At 41.4% G+C, this 14912-nt stretch overlaps 3 protein-coding genes across 3 annotated transcripts; 1 reads left to right on the top strand and 2 right to left on the bottom strand.

Annotated features, from left to right (window-relative positions):
- LOC8054506 (dirigent protein 1) lies at positions 2610-3599 on the bottom strand. The gene has a single exon (XM_002459168.2). It carries the CDS (start codon positions 3533-3535, stop codon positions 2903-2905), a length of 633 nt encoding a protein of 210 aa, XP_002459213.1. The 5' UTR covers positions 3536-3599; the 3' UTR covers positions 2610-2902.
- Positions 7117-8020, top strand: LOC8081593 (dirigent protein 1). Its single transcript, XM_002461265.2, has one exon. The coding sequence runs from the start codon at positions 7199-7201 to the stop codon at positions 7856-7858; it is 660 nt and encodes a 219-aa protein (XP_002461310.1). The 5' UTR covers positions 7117-7198; the 3' UTR covers positions 7859-8020.
- Positions 10498-14912, bottom strand: LOC8054505 (U3 small nucleolar RNA-associated protein 6 homolog). The gene is made up of 6 exons (XM_002459167.2): positions 14268-14912; positions 12930-13586; positions 11916-12377; positions 11658-11830; positions 10936-11119; positions 10498-10823 (listed from the first exon to the last, which is right to left on the bottom strand). Exons 1-6 carry the CDS (start codon positions 14748-14750, stop codon positions 10734-10736), a joined length of 2049 nt encoding a protein of 682 aa, XP_002459212.1. The 5' UTR covers positions 14751-14912; the 3' UTR covers positions 10498-10733.

The following is a 14912-nucleotide window of genomic DNA, read 5'->3' as shown; positions in this document are numbered from 1 at the left end:
AAGAGGAGGGAGCACGGGCCCACTAGTTAGTTTCTTCCAAGCATGCACCCGCTCTCTTTAGCTGAGATGGACACCATGAGGAGTGTAAGCTCAGGTGAGTCACAACAACAACTCAGGTCCCTAGATGTCATCCCTAGGCTCCCGCATATGGTGTCAGAGGTAGTACAACGCTATCAGCCATGACCACTAGGAGAGGACGACGCCCAACGACACCAACAACTCTAAGATTAAGGCATGAAATCCTAGCGCTCCCTTTCCTGCCAAAGGAGCTTCAAAATAACCCACTTTCTTTATACTTTTCTTGCCCTCCAACATATAAGGCAAGGCAAAGGTTTTCTTAGGGCTTGTTCGGTTTTCACGTATTCAAGTCCTGGAATAGATCCGGCCAAGAACGCTATTGTATTTTGTACAACCATGCATCACTACGATATATTCTAGCCAAAAATAGCCCCAACCGAACAGGCCCTAGAGGAGAACGAATCCTAGAAAATTCTATATCACAGGTGGAACCAGGGGGGCTAGCGGACCGTGCGCCCCCTCCCCTCCTAAGCATAGTTGATTTATTTAATACCTATATAAATATTGGTATTTATAGCCTAAGGAATAACAATTTCACCTTTTATTTTGTTACAATATAATGATTTTAGTAAGAAATAGTGTATTTTTTAAAAGTTTTTTAAACATATAACTATTTATATTTTGTCATACAAAAAATATAGTTATATTTGTTTGCCCCCCCTCCCCCCAATTAATTAAAATCGCTGGTTCCACCTCTGCTCTATATCAATACGTGCTAGCGCTCTCCTACAACCATGTCTCTTCCTCTTCCATTGTAAGAACTCGATTGGAACTCGATTGATGATTCTATTAGGAACAACTAGCTGCTGGACCTGTAGGTACTATAAACAAAGTAATTTCTAGAAGTGAACCACAACTTCACCCCCTCTAGAAAATAAAATTTAGAAGTTCGGGTAAGCCGACCTGAATTTATTTTAAGGCATGCTTCCAAAAAAAAAAAGTTTGGAGCGGCAAATTCCTTTGTAAGCCCATAGAGCACACGCACAGGGAGCCCGAACTTGAATGCTTCGTTGGGAAGGAGGACAACCCATGTAGCATTCAGGCCTTGTTTAGTTTGTGAAAATTTTTGGATTTCGCTGCTGTAGCATTTTCGTTTGTTTGTGCCAATCATAGACTAACTAGGATTAAAAGATTCGTCTCACGATTTACAGGTAAACTGTGTAATTAGTTTTTGTTTTCGTCTATATTTAATGTTTCATGCATGTACCGCAAGATTCGATGTGACGGGAAATTTTGAAAAATTTTAGGAACTAAACAAGGCCTCAGGTGCACGTAGCATAGGAGATGTGATGTGACACAAGAAAACAAATTTCGGCTTCATCCCTTATTACAGCTGCAAGTAAGGGAATGTGGTCAATTATTGGAAAAATATCCTAGTGTTCGTGGCCAACTTAAAAAGTTTCATGTGAAAAAGAAACAAAGAGGAAATAATCCGAAATAAAGCCACGCTTGTAGCACTGAACACAGGGATTATATAGCTGAATAGCTGATGACAGTGTCGGGTTCGTCGATCGACGACGAATGCCGCGGCGATGGAAGAGGTCGACTGCCATTACCATCCCTCGATCACCAACACGTACGGGTGCTTCCGCCGCCCGAGCATCGCCGTCTTCTGCCATGCATGCATACCAACAAGTTGGAACTTGCATTAGAAACTTGAAATGCAAGGCCTTATTTACTTACAAAAATTTTTATAAAATGTAAACAGTAGCAATTTTTGTTTGTATTTAATAAATATTGTTCAATAGGATCGCAAATTATATACAAACATTAGTTATCTTTTCTACCTATATTTAGGGGGTGTTTGGGACTACTTCACAAACTCTGCTTCATAAACTCCACCATGGAGCAGCTTGACAAAAAACTGGAGTTTGTGGAGTACCTCTTTATGTGCTCTCACAACTCTATCCTTTTTCCTCGAACTGAGTGCGTGGAGCTGAAACCGTTTGGCAAAAAAACGTGGAGCGGAGCTGAAAAACGTGAAGCAGAGCAGTCTCAAACACCTTCTTAATGCTTCATGCATATGCTGCAAGATTCAATTTGCAAAATATTTGAGGAAGTAAACAAGGCCTAAGATGACGGTCGTAACAGTAGTGGGCCGACCCCGGGCGCCCGTTTTCTTCTTTCCCTGGCCCGTGGTACACCATTAAAAGAAAATTATTGTACACCACAAACCTAATCCGTAATACCCGGCCGCGGTCTCAAAATATATTTTTGACTCTCTCAAGTTGTATGTAGTCTCGCCTAGGTCCAAAGAGACAAGGCTACGTCTTAGAAAAATCATATTTCTTTTTATGTACCACCTCAGATGAAGATGCATGGGATGGTTTTTATATGAAAATTATAGTTTTTAATGATATCAAGTTTTGATTTTTTTTTATTATTAGAGACCATTGATATTCTAAAAATAATATAGGGTTGTAGGGGCAAATACAACATTTTCACAGCTGTTCTCTTGCATCCTAAGCAAGAAATTAATATTCTAATGTGCTCATTGTCTTCTAACAATTTTTTCACAAACTAGTGTGTCAAACAGCAAATCCATTATTTTTCGGTGTCCACTAGTAAAAACTTTACTTTCCTATAACAAATTTTGCCTCCTATATATACAACAATATTACGTTTGAACCATTGACTCAGGACAATGCAAAAGGTCACTTATTCCTTTTCTTGTGTACAGTTTACAAGAGCACATTGGAACAAGAACGGCCAACAAAATACTAACCACTCAAGCACACAGTTTCGTGGAACCAAATTCGTTAATTTCATCGATTCGATCACGCGCCGTTGACCTCGATCTGAATCACACATCACACTGGTCAGGTCAGGCAGACCTGACGAGCAACTCCGCCGCCGCAGCAGCAGCCTTGCTCGGCGCCGGCACGGACGCGTGCACATCCAGCAGCAGCACGGCGTGCAGCGCGGACTCCACCCTGGCCGTGCTCCACAGCACGTGCCCTGCCGCCCGTCGCAGCGCCCCCGTCCCGCCGACCACGGCGAGCTCCCTCACCGGCAGCGAGGTGTCGTCGCGGCCGGCCACCACGAGCGTGCTCCCGTTATAGGGCCCCGCCGTGAGCAGCAGCGTCACGGCGACCACGAACACCGGGCGGCTCATGGAGCCCGTCATGTAGGTCCCCTGCGCGCGGCCGACGGGCGCCGAGTCAACGGCGAGGCCCGCCGTGAGGAGGTCGTCCACCGCCACCGTGTCGCCGAAGTAGTTCCCCGGGTGCATCGACGGGTTCTCCGGCCCCGGACCCTTCACCAGCCGCACCGCCGTCTGCCCCGGCCCGCCCACGATGTCGTGCATGTACAGGCGCAGCCGCACGGGGCGCCGGCGGGCCGACACCACCGCCGACGGCGACGCCGAGAGGCAGGCCAGAGCGAAGGCGACAACGAGCAGGAGGCGCCTGTTGCTTGCGACGACGACCGAGCCGCTGCTGCTGCTGCTGATGGCCATGGCTGTGTGCTCTTCAGCTTGTGTGCAATTAATCTGAGCTGAGGCTGAGTGATGTGATGTCCAATTATGCTGCTAATCAAAGCATACAGTATTCTATTATTGTTGGTGGATCTTCTTGTCACTGTCTCCTTTCGTGGAAAGTTGTTGCACTATCACTGTCTTTCACCTGCTATGTACAGTAGCATGTACTCACTCTTAGGGCACCTCTAGTGTGGAGATCGAACCGAACTGACACACTTGGATTCGGTGGATAGAAGTTCGACCGCTCTAGTGCTAAATCGATGAGTCTGACATGCATGACAATAAACAAATCTAAAAGTAGTTCTCTTCTCATCTCCAGCATGCGTCCCTAGCTTGCATGTATGCGCAGCCCCTTATTTTATTCCCTTTGATCCGAACCGTCTGCAGCAACCGATTTGAAGACTGACAATTATGGTTCGCACACTATAGAGTGTCGATGGTTCGCCCACGGTTCGCTTTTTCTACACACTGGAGGTGCTCTGTTTAGTTCCCCACCCAAAATTTTTTCACACATCCCATCAAATCTTTGGACACATATATGGAACCCTAAATGTACATAAAAAAATAAACTAATTACACAGTTTGGTTGAAAATCACGAGATAAATCTTTTAAGTCTAGTTACTCCATGATTAGCCTTAAGTGCTACAGTAATCCACATGTGCTAATGATATATTAATTATGCTTATTAGATTTGTCTTGCAGTTTTCTGATGAGCTATGTAATTTGTTTTTTTTATTAGTTTCTAAAACCCATCCCGACATCCTTCCGACACATCCGATGTGATACCCAAAATTTTCATCTCCAATCTAAACAGAGTCTAAGTCTTGGACTAAGACATTGACTAAACAAATTTAGTAAAAACAACATCAATATCTACATCTTTAAAAAATTACTATATATATGAATCCAGGTCTAGACCGGATCAAATTAATTTTCTTAAGCTTCACTAAATTCTATTAAAAAATAGTATCAACATTTATGTCTCTAGCCAATAGTACTTTGTATGTATGTATGTATGTATGTATGTATGTATGTATGTATGTATGTATGTATGTATGTATGTATGTATGTATGTATGTATGTATGTATGTATGTATGTATGTATGTATGTATGTATGTATGTATGTATGTATGTATGTATGTATGTATGTATGTATGTATGTATGTATGTATGTATGTATGTATGTATGTATGTATGTATGTATGTATGTATGTATGTATGTATGTATGTATGTATGTATGTATGTATGTATGTATGCATGCATGCATGCATGCATGCATGCATGCATGCATGCATGCATGCATGCATGTATGTATGTATGTATGTATGTATGTATGTATGTATGTATGTATGTATGTATGTATGTATGTATGTATGTATGTATGTATGTATGTATGTATGTATGTATGTATGTATGTATGTATGTATGTATGTATGTATGTATGTATGTATGTATGCATGCATGCATGCATGCATGCATGCATGCATGTATGTATGTATGTATGTATGTATGTATGTATGTATGTAGTATGTATGTATGTATGTATGTATGTATGTATGTATGTATGTATGTATGTATGTATGTATGTATGTATGTATGTATGTATGTATGTATGTATGTATGTATGTATGTATGTATGTATGTATGTATGTATGTATGTATGTATGTATGTATGTATGTATGTATGTATGTATGTATGTATGTATGTATGTATGTATGTATGTATGTATGTATGTATGTATGTATGTATGTATGTATGTATGTATGTATGTATGTATGTATGTATGTATGTATGTATGTATGTATGTATGTATGTATGTATGTATGTATGTATGTATGTATGTATGTATGTATGTATGTATGTATGTATGTATGTATGTATGTATGTATGTATGTATGTATGTATGTATGTATGTATGTATGTATGTATGTATGTATGTATGTATGTATGTATGTATGTATGTATGTATGTATGTATGTATGTATGTATGTATGTATGTATGTATGTATGTATGTATGTATGTATGTATGTATGTATGTATGTATGTATGTATGTATGTATGTATGTATGTATGTATGTATGTATGTATGTATGTATGTATGTATGTATGTATGTATGTATGTATGTATGTATGTATGTATGTATGTATGTATGTATGTATGTATGTATGTATGTATGTATGTATGTATGTATGTATGTATGTATGTATGTATGTATGTATGTATGTATGTATGTATGTATGTATGTATGTATGTATGTATGTATGTATGTATGTATGTATGTATGTATGTATGTATGTATGTATGTATGTATGTATGTATGTATGTATGTATGTATGTATGTATGTATGTATGTATGTATGTATGTATGTATGTATGTATGTATGTATGTATGTATGTATGTATGTATGTATGTATGTATGTATGTATGTATGTATGTATGTATGTATGTATGTATGTATGTATATTTCTTGATTAATCAAATAATAGTTATTTAATAGTCTAAATATTAGTACTTTTGTATTAAACTTAATCCACTCTTTTTAGAGCAGGAGTATTTGCTTATTGAACCATATGCGTCTCCTCTGCTCTTTTTTCTTTTTACCCAAACTCAGTTGTAATCATTCAGTCTTTACCCAATCAAATTGCATGCTCCATTATTCCATTCAGTTGAATTGAACACTCATCGGTCATGTATACATTCAATTCATACTAGCGATTATTTTCAGTGCAAGATTCTTAGGTAGTTCGAAAATTTTGAGTCGGGTAATTGGAAAATTCGAGTACTAAAAATTGCTACTCTCTCTGTCTTTAACTGCCATTCTCACTTTTTGTAAAATCAAATGTACTCAACTTTAACCAAATATACACAAAAAGTATTAATATTTATGGTATATAATTAGTATCATTGGATAGATCGTTGAATCTATTTTTATTTGGAGAATGCAGTTAGTGGGTTGCCAATACTCTTTCTCCATCCACAAAAGTGCGATTCTTCGTTACAAACTTGACCAAATTTAAACTAAGTTGACTGGCAGTACAAGATTATCCTTTAATTGATCATAAATAATCTTAATATCATGGAGCTTTTCTCCTCTCTCTTCACAAAATACACTAGCGAAGTGGAAAAACTGATTCCCGGTGCATTCATTCATCTGTGATCCTGAAGTTTAACAGATCAAAGTTTGTCTGAAGTTAAGCTATCATATGTTTGTCTTAGTTCGTAAATAAAAATATTAATATTTACAAAAATTAAAGGATAAATTATGAAACTACACCTCATAATACTAGTTTGACATTGTAAATATTATGGTTCTTTTCTATCTATAAATTTAGTTAAACTAATGATAGTTTGATTTAGGACAAGCTTTAATCCTTTGTATTTTTGAAACTAATTGAGTACTAACAGAAATAATGGAGCCCCTTGAGCCCTGCACAAAACATAAACATGACACAGGTGTCTTATTCTGTCTGAGCTAACCTCGTGCCTCTCGTGGCTGCATCCCATTCACTTGCATGATTGCATCCACCCGTACGTATATACGTGCCCGGCCGGTTTTAAAACCAGCAAGACAAGAAGCAAATTAAAAAAAACACACACACACACACACACACACAAATAATTCCTTCACAGCAGCAATGGCGAGAACGAACAACAAGAAGCTGACGACGATGCTCCTGGTCACCACAGTCGCCGTGCTGGGCCTCCTGCTAGCCGTGGCCTCGTCGGCGGCGTGTGGCTGTGGCCGGCGTCGCGTGCACCTGCAGCTGTACATGCACGACGTGATCGGGGGGCCGAACCGGACGGCGATCCGGCTCATCTGGGGCGTAGGCCTGCCGCACGAGTCCATGCCGAATCGCACCTTCGGCGACACGGTGGCGATCGACGACCTCGTCACGGACGGGCCGGGCATCGTCGGCGTCGGCGACGGCGACGGCGACACCAGGCCCATCGGCCGGGCGCAGGGCACCTACATGCTGAGCTCGCAGCACGAGGAGGTGATCGTGGTCTCCATCACCGTCGTCCTCACCGCGGGGCCCTACAACGGCAGCACGCTCGTGGTGGCCGGCCGCGACAGGATCTACGACGAGGTAAGGGAGCTCGCCGTCGTCGGCGGCACGGGCCACCTCCGTGGGGCCTCCGGGTACGTCCTGTGGACGACGGCCAAGGTTTGGTCGGACGTGCACATGGTGCTGGAGCTCGACGTGCACGCGACCGTGCCACTGATGCCCGACGACGACGACGACGACGACGACGACAACGTTCTTGTTCTTGGCAGCACCAGCAGCGATGTGTAACGCTGACATGCATGTATGGGCCTCTCTATCTCTGTCTACCTCTCCGATCCCATTGTTGCTGTTGCCAGCTTCATGAAAAAAATAAAAGGAGCTTGAAACTTGAATTATAATGTACTACGACTTTACAATAAGGTGCTGTGGAAGAACAATTTTATTATTGTATATTGATGTTGCTGTTTTCTCTTGGTAAATTTTAGTCAGCTAAAATTATTTTAACTACTCTTAGGTAACTAGTGTGACTAAACTATTTTAGCACCTTTTTAGTTAGTGTGTTTAGAAGTTTAGCTACTAAAGTGACTAAAATTTAGTTGGCTAAAATTTAGCAAGAGGAACCAAACATGATTAAAAATGTGGCCTCGAGTTTTATGAGAGAAATTGAAGCTGGCAGTGGATGAGGTTGGTAATGCCTCAACAATCAATGTTCCTTGCATCTCACTCGCCCATCATGCATGCTTACCGCGTGACGAAAAAAAAAAAACTCTAGTAGATGTAGAATATAGCTTGAATGTTAATTCTTTCTAATGAGTAACTATTTGTGTCTCGCCCGTCATGCTTACTTTTTATAATCACAAGCGCACAATAATGCAATTAGCTCGAGATAGACAACCGAAAACAGGCCATGAAATGCCGTAGCAGTTCATTAATTTTTTGATCCCAGGTGGAGCGCATAAACAAGCTCAAATATTACAGTTTCACGGACAATGTTATGATGCGGCCCGTCTAGAGCTAATTCTAACTGTAGTGAGAAGTGATTCTATAGCTAAAAGTGATTCTCTTTATTCTTTATCATAAACTCTTAAAATCATGATAGAGAATCATTTCCCAAAATTAGGAGAAGTTATTTTTTTTAGCTCTCAACCTCTTAGTTCATTTCAGATAATCACTTTACGAAATCAGCAAAGAATCACTTCTCTCTAAAAGACTGTTTGGTAGAGCTTCTACCGCATTCACTAGAGAATCAGCTCTGCAAGCTCTGTCAAACATGACCTTAGTACTTTATGTCCATCTAAATCAAGTTCTAGATTTGAAACTATTATATTGAAGATGCTTGTGCCGGAATCTTTAATTGTGAGGTGTCCCTAGGGATAGTATTTTCGTGCATATATTTATAGGGGCAAGTATGCATATGTGTTTGTGAGTCAAATTAAACATTTCTATTTGTTTAGGAACTCTTGAGCACTCCGTAAATGGGACATCTTAAGAAGTCCTGCCACCCTCATAAATAGAGAAGGTGACTCTCAATTGACAACACACAATCAGAGATATTCTTGAAGAGAGGCAGTTTAATCAAAATCCTCCTCTATTTTTCTTTTTTGAAAAAATAAGAGGGGTAAGGAGCCCCTACTGGAGATATATTATTAAAAAACACTTACTTGCAGTTTCTTTTCTAGAATACAAAAAACTTGCAGTTTGTTACAGGAATAGTGTACTTTTGTCAAGTTTTTCTCATCTTTCCCGGACTTGTTTAGTTCAACTAAAAAACCAAAAAGTTTTTAAGATTCCCCGTCACATCGAATCTTGCAGCACGTGCATGAAGCATTAAATATAAACAAAAATAAAAACTAATTACACAGTTTATCTGTAAATCGCGAGATGAATCTTTTAACCTTAGTTAGTCCATAATTGAATAATATTTATCATAAATAAACGAAAGTGCTACGCTGAAAACTTTTCATTTCACCAACGCTAAACAGTAGCCGAAAACTTTTTCTACTTCTCATCATTGCAGCCTAGTTCACAGGGTCATGTGACGATCTACAAAGCTCTGGCTCTGGCTCTGGGGTCGTCCTGTTTATCGTCGCGCTCACAAGTGAGATTCCCTCTTGCATCATGTCATACATATCGATCATCCTCAGAGACACTCGGTGACATGCTTGTGTGCCAACACCGACCGAATTAGTCCCGAAATCCAAAAAGTTTTCAAGATTCCCTGTCACATCGAATCTTACGGCACATGCATAAAGCATTAAATATAAACGAAAATAAAAACTAATGACACAGTTTGACTGTAAATCAGGAGACGAATATTTTGATTCTAATTAGTCTATGATTAGACAATATTTACCACAAACAAACGAAAATGTTACAGTAGCGAAATCTAAAATTTATTCACATGTAAACAAGGCCTAAGCCAGGCTCCACCAGCAAAAACCATTGTCCCCGAGTCGCCTCACACATACAAATTCAGAACACTTGCTTCCTCCTGCAAGTCTGCAACTCATTCACAGGACAGGCTGCATTTCGCTGAAATGGCCAAATGGGTGTAGCAGCAGGCTTACTAGATGGGCAAATGATGCTTTTACTAGCTGTTTATTCTTGGTTCCAAATGAAGTTTTTATTAGCTGTTCATTATGCCATTGCCATCCATCAGCATTCAGCTCTCAGTACAGTACTGTAGTTGTTGCCACGAGGAAGACGACAGGTCGATGGGCAATAATGGGTCCATCGATAAGTTATGGCCGAAGGTAAGTACTGTTCACTGATTTGTTATAAGAAAAAAACACTACTAAATAACTGACAGATTCAGCAGATAATCTCAAGCGAACAAACAAAAATTCACGTTGCAATTGACACTATCACTCCATAACAGTCTAACACCAACAGTCCAGCTACTGCTCAAAAAAAGAAGAAAAGGGACAGGGAGACACCGACGAGCAGCTGCATTACCTTTTTTTTATAAAACAAAATATGCTTAGCGCAAGCACCTCAGCATATTGTAAGTCACAAGTTACCACCCAATGATTTAGGGCCAAAATTTTGATGGTCAGCTTAATTACTTGCTGACCCAAACTAAACATGCTCACACAGAGAACTAAAAAAATAATCCAAACAGAAACTGCAATACATATCGAAATACATTGCTGCTGGTAGCTAGCTAGCTCCGGGGAGCTGTCAGGGCAGTGGAGTCACCGAGCACCTTGCGAGCACGCGAGTACACGGCGTTGGCAGACTCTGATGTTCCCATCTGGTAATACAATCAAGAGCAGAATGTTGGTGATTCCAGATAAAATGGCAACCATTTTAGCCTTTTATGAAATGAGACAGCATATATTATATAGTATAATGTGTAGTCTCACCTTCAGCTCCAGGTTGTAGTAGTTCCTCCACACTTCCCTTTCCTGGGGATACAGGTCGAGCGCTGAATCATATAGCCGCCGAGCATTTGTAAGGGCGCCATGGTCTCCGAGTGATGCAAGGTTCGCCTCCAGCTCTATGCAGTACTGCATGAACTTGAGGCTTGGCCGAGGTAAAGCAAGAAATCTGTGTTGGATTCAACAAGCAAAGGCCAAGGTGTCATGTCATCAGGTCCCAACACTAAGGAGGCAACATTGACTGCAGTTACATTTTTCTGTTTTAACTTCAATGCACTAGCAATGGGAAGGACTCGAAAAGACAGAAAAATAAACATGACCTATTAAACAAATACTACAAATATTTAAAGAAGAAACTATGCACCGAACAATTGTTATTTGAATGAGACAGAAACAGAAGCCAGATGAATGGCATCTGCTCTGAAATCTAAAATGTAGTTCACATTGTCAATATTACCTACTAACCTCTGTCCCAAATTATAGGCCGCTTTGGCTTTTCTAAGTACATAGCTTTTGGTATGCACCTAGACATAAGATATGTCTAGATACATAATGGAAGTTGTGTATCTAGAAAAGCCAACGAGCTATGAATTGAAACGGAGGAAGTACATAGGCTGCTGGAAATGATAATTGAAGAACATCATCATGCAAGAGCACACTATTACATACTGTATGCAACATGGCAAGTGTACAGTTAGTTTTCATACCTCTTGTACATCTTCCTAGCATGCTTCATACCATCTCTTTGCAAATACCACCCAACGATAGCAGAAGAAACAGATGCTCCTGAATCACTGCCACCTGCCAAACTTAATGATAGCGTTGAAATCTTCACCAACTTCTCGAAGAAGACCTTATCATGGAAAAATAATTTCATGGCCTGAAATGCATCACGAACAATTTCAAACACAGTCATAGTAGTAAGGTAAAACCAAAGTTTGCCAATGTTAATCTAAGGAACTTACCATATGCCACAATCCCTCAGTCTCAGTTACAGACAACTTAGAAAGTACAGTGCTAAATAGATCAAACAGAGAGCTCAAGTTCTCCTTGCTCAAGGAAGAACTGCCAGGAGCAGTCGCAATTGAATTTATCTCCATTGAAGCTCTCAGGCTCCACAATTTTGCAGCATTTGAAAGAGGGCCGTCGCAAAGCTTTTCTGCAAGAGTCTTAGCTTCCTCCAGTCTTTCTAGTTTCAAGTAAAGTGATATGTATTGGCAAGCAAGATCCTCAGTAAGACATCCACATGATTCTGCATTTTCATAAACTTTCAGTATGGATGAAGTGAACTCTGAAGCATCAAACTCAGAATCCTCGAATAATGTGATGGAATCTTCTCTGTCAGGGTATAGAACATCCATCCAAAACTTTGCATACAATGAGTACATTTTGGAATTTGATAGCCTTCTGACAGCTTCATCATACACCTACAATCCACACGACACGACAATATAAGAATGTTCAGAAAGGTGTATCAGACCTAGTGTGCAGTGTAGCTGGCAGATCCTGGATAAGAAATGGGAAAACTACCAGTGTGCTCTAAACTGCAACAGACAGACATACTATAAGGATATTACAAAAGGACAGCTTTAAAGGTTACACAATATGATGTACAGATTAGTCAAGCTCTAATACTATAATTGCAAATGACATTAAAGAAAGCTTTCATAACAAGCATGCAATAAGAATTACCTCGTAAACAAATTAGGTATCAATCTACTGCATACACCTACACAAACTAGCATGCACTAAGCATGTGAGTACACAATACCATAATTAAATTCTCACATATATGATATGAATTGCCTGTAGTGAATTGACATATAAAAAAAATGTTAGTGCAAGACAGCCACAGTGCATTCAACTACATTCTCTATATTTTTATTTTCTTTCGCTAAATAGCAAGCAAGTTTGAGATTTCATTAATAATCATGATGGAGGTTTATATTTGTAGGGAAGCGGTGATATAATTCATTTACCTGGATTGATCTGTTCAACCTATTCGATATAGCATCCTTTCTATTCGAATTACTGGAACTGTTCGAGTTGCTAAGCTGAAGCCTAGCCAACCAATCCCAGTAGTCCTCACTATGATAGAAATCTCTCTTAAGGTCATCCAGGACCTCCAGTTTCAACTCATCAGAATGTGCCAAGTCAACACTGTTTAATATCTCTAAGAACTTCTTCCGCAAGGTTAAGCTTGATGGAAGAGCTTCCACTGCACCTTGATATATAGTCTGAATGATTAACAACCCTTGACGCCAAAACAGGTCTTCCTTCTCCTCCAGGGCATCTCCAGACAAGCCCGGCTCCTTGGGATCTTCGTCCTGTTCATTCAGTGGCATAAACAGTTCCTTGTTTTCCTCTTTCCACTGGCCTGAATCTTTATCGTTCTTTTGCAGCGTCTTGACATCCTCTCCAAGAGCAACCTTTCGAGCCTTGAGCTTGTTAAGGTAGGTAAGCTCCATGCGAAGATACTCGATCCACATATCCTCAGACTGAGGACAAGACCTGAGACCGCTCTGCATCAGTGCACGTGCCGCGGCGACGTTCAGGTTCTGATCGAATTCCCATGCTGCCGCGTAGATCCAAAGCCCGGGAACCTTGGGATGGAAGCGAATAGCTTGTGCCAGAACCTGAAGTGCAAAGACAAGCGCAAGGACAGATAACATTAGAGTTTGCCGGTATATGCAAATAAAGGTCATCCTTAAGATCATAGCCCAAATTGAACTTTCCTACTTGATAAGAAATACATGAAAGAATGTACAACAATGCAATTTAGATTTGGCAACTTGTTGGCCAACAAATTACAGTGTGTGGAACAAAGTCATACTAAATGTGTAGCTGAAAGCTTGAAATAGCACATTATGGGCATAGAAAGGTGTCAACTTCCCCAGATTTTTGTGAGCATCAATATCAGCATAAAAGGGCACAAATATTAGAATTGAGCAGAGGAGCAGTAAGTAACAGAGATGGAAGTTTGAACTTAAATGGGTGGCATACAAAGGTTAATACTTTTCAAGATTACAGCGCGTGGTTCCATGTCATACTAAATGTGCAGCAGAAATAGCACATTACGGGTACATCACAGAAAGGTTTCAACTTTCCCCGATTTCTCGTGAGCAGAGCACAATGTCAGTGGATAGTCCAAAACGAGTTGAAATCGAGCAGAGCAGCAGCAAGTTACAGAGGTGGACTTTGAACTTAACAACCAACTAAAGATACTGAGGTAGTATTTGATCCAATTCGCAAGGGAATGATGCAAACGGAACCGGTTTGGTGTTGGACTGTGGGTGGTGGGCTGGCATACGGCATACCTGCTTCATCCTGCCGTGTTTCTTGTCGCGGCAGAACTCGAGGTAGCGGAACCAGAGGTCGAGGTCGCCCTTGAACCTGACGGTGGCCATCCGGTAGATGTCGAGGACGCGGAGGACGCCGGCGACGTCGGAGACGGACTTCTTCCACTTCTTCTTGGATTTATCCTTCTTCTTCCTCTTCCTCCCGCCTCCCTCCTCGTCGTCGCTGCTGCGAGCGCCATCACGGGGCTCGTCATCCTCGTCAGCGGCGGCGCGTATGATGGCGCGCTTGCGGAGGTTGCGGAGGGAGTCGAGGCGGAGCTCGTAGGCGATGTAGTCGAGGAAGTCCTGGCGGAGCGGGGAGTGGCGGCGGAGGCGGTACTCGAAGTCGCGGCGCTTGCGGACGACGTCGGAGAGCTCAGCGCGCGTGAAGAGGCCCCTGCGCTCCAGGTCGTCCAGCTCGTCCGTCATCCGCTCCAGGCGGTACTGCACCGTGTCCGCCATGGCGACCGGCCGTGGAGGCGGCGGAGGGAAGGGGAGCTGTTTTAGGGTTTTAGTTGAGGCGGCGGCGCAGGGGAAAGGAGCAGGATAGGACAGTGACGCTCGCGCCGCCGCGGGGGTGGTGGTGGTGACTGCTAGAGAGAAACAGGGTTCCGTTCCGGTTGG

The sequence above is a fragment of the Sorghum bicolor genome, chromosome 2 (genome assembly GCF_000003195.3).
Source record: "Sorghum bicolor cultivar BTx623 chromosome 2, Sorghum_bicolor_NCBIv3, whole genome shotgun sequence".
Classification (NCBI taxonomy): Eukaryota; Viridiplantae; Streptophyta; class Magnoliopsida; order Poales; family Poaceae; genus Sorghum; species Sorghum bicolor.
Note: the sequence above shows the minus strand (reverse complement) of the source record. Positions and strands in the feature narration are given on the sequence as shown.

What these genes read in the sequence shown, in the direction of transcription:
- LOC8054505 (XM_002459167.2), bottom strand. Translation starts at nt 14,750, where the DNA reads ATGGCGGACACGGTGCAGTACCGCCTGGAGCGGATGACGGACGAGCTG. An exon ending in AACACGGCAGGATGAAGCAG is followed by an intron (nt 13,587 to 14,267) that starts GTATGCCGTATG and finishes TTTGCACTTCAG; the next exon opens with GTTCTGGCACAAGCTATTCG. An exon ending in GCTAGGAAGATGTACAAGAG is followed by an intron (nt 11,120 to 11,657) that starts GTATGAAAACTA and finishes AATCCAACACAG; the next exon opens with ATTTCTTGCTTTACCTCGGC.
- LOC8081593 (XM_002461265.2), top strand. Translation starts at nt 7,199, where the DNA reads ATGGCGAGAACGAACAACAAGAAGCTGACGACGATGCTCCTGGTCACC.
- LOC8054506 (XM_002459168.2), bottom strand. Translation starts at nt 3,535, where the DNA reads ATGGCCATCAGCAGCAGCAGCAGCGGCTCGGTCGTCGTCGCAAGCAAC.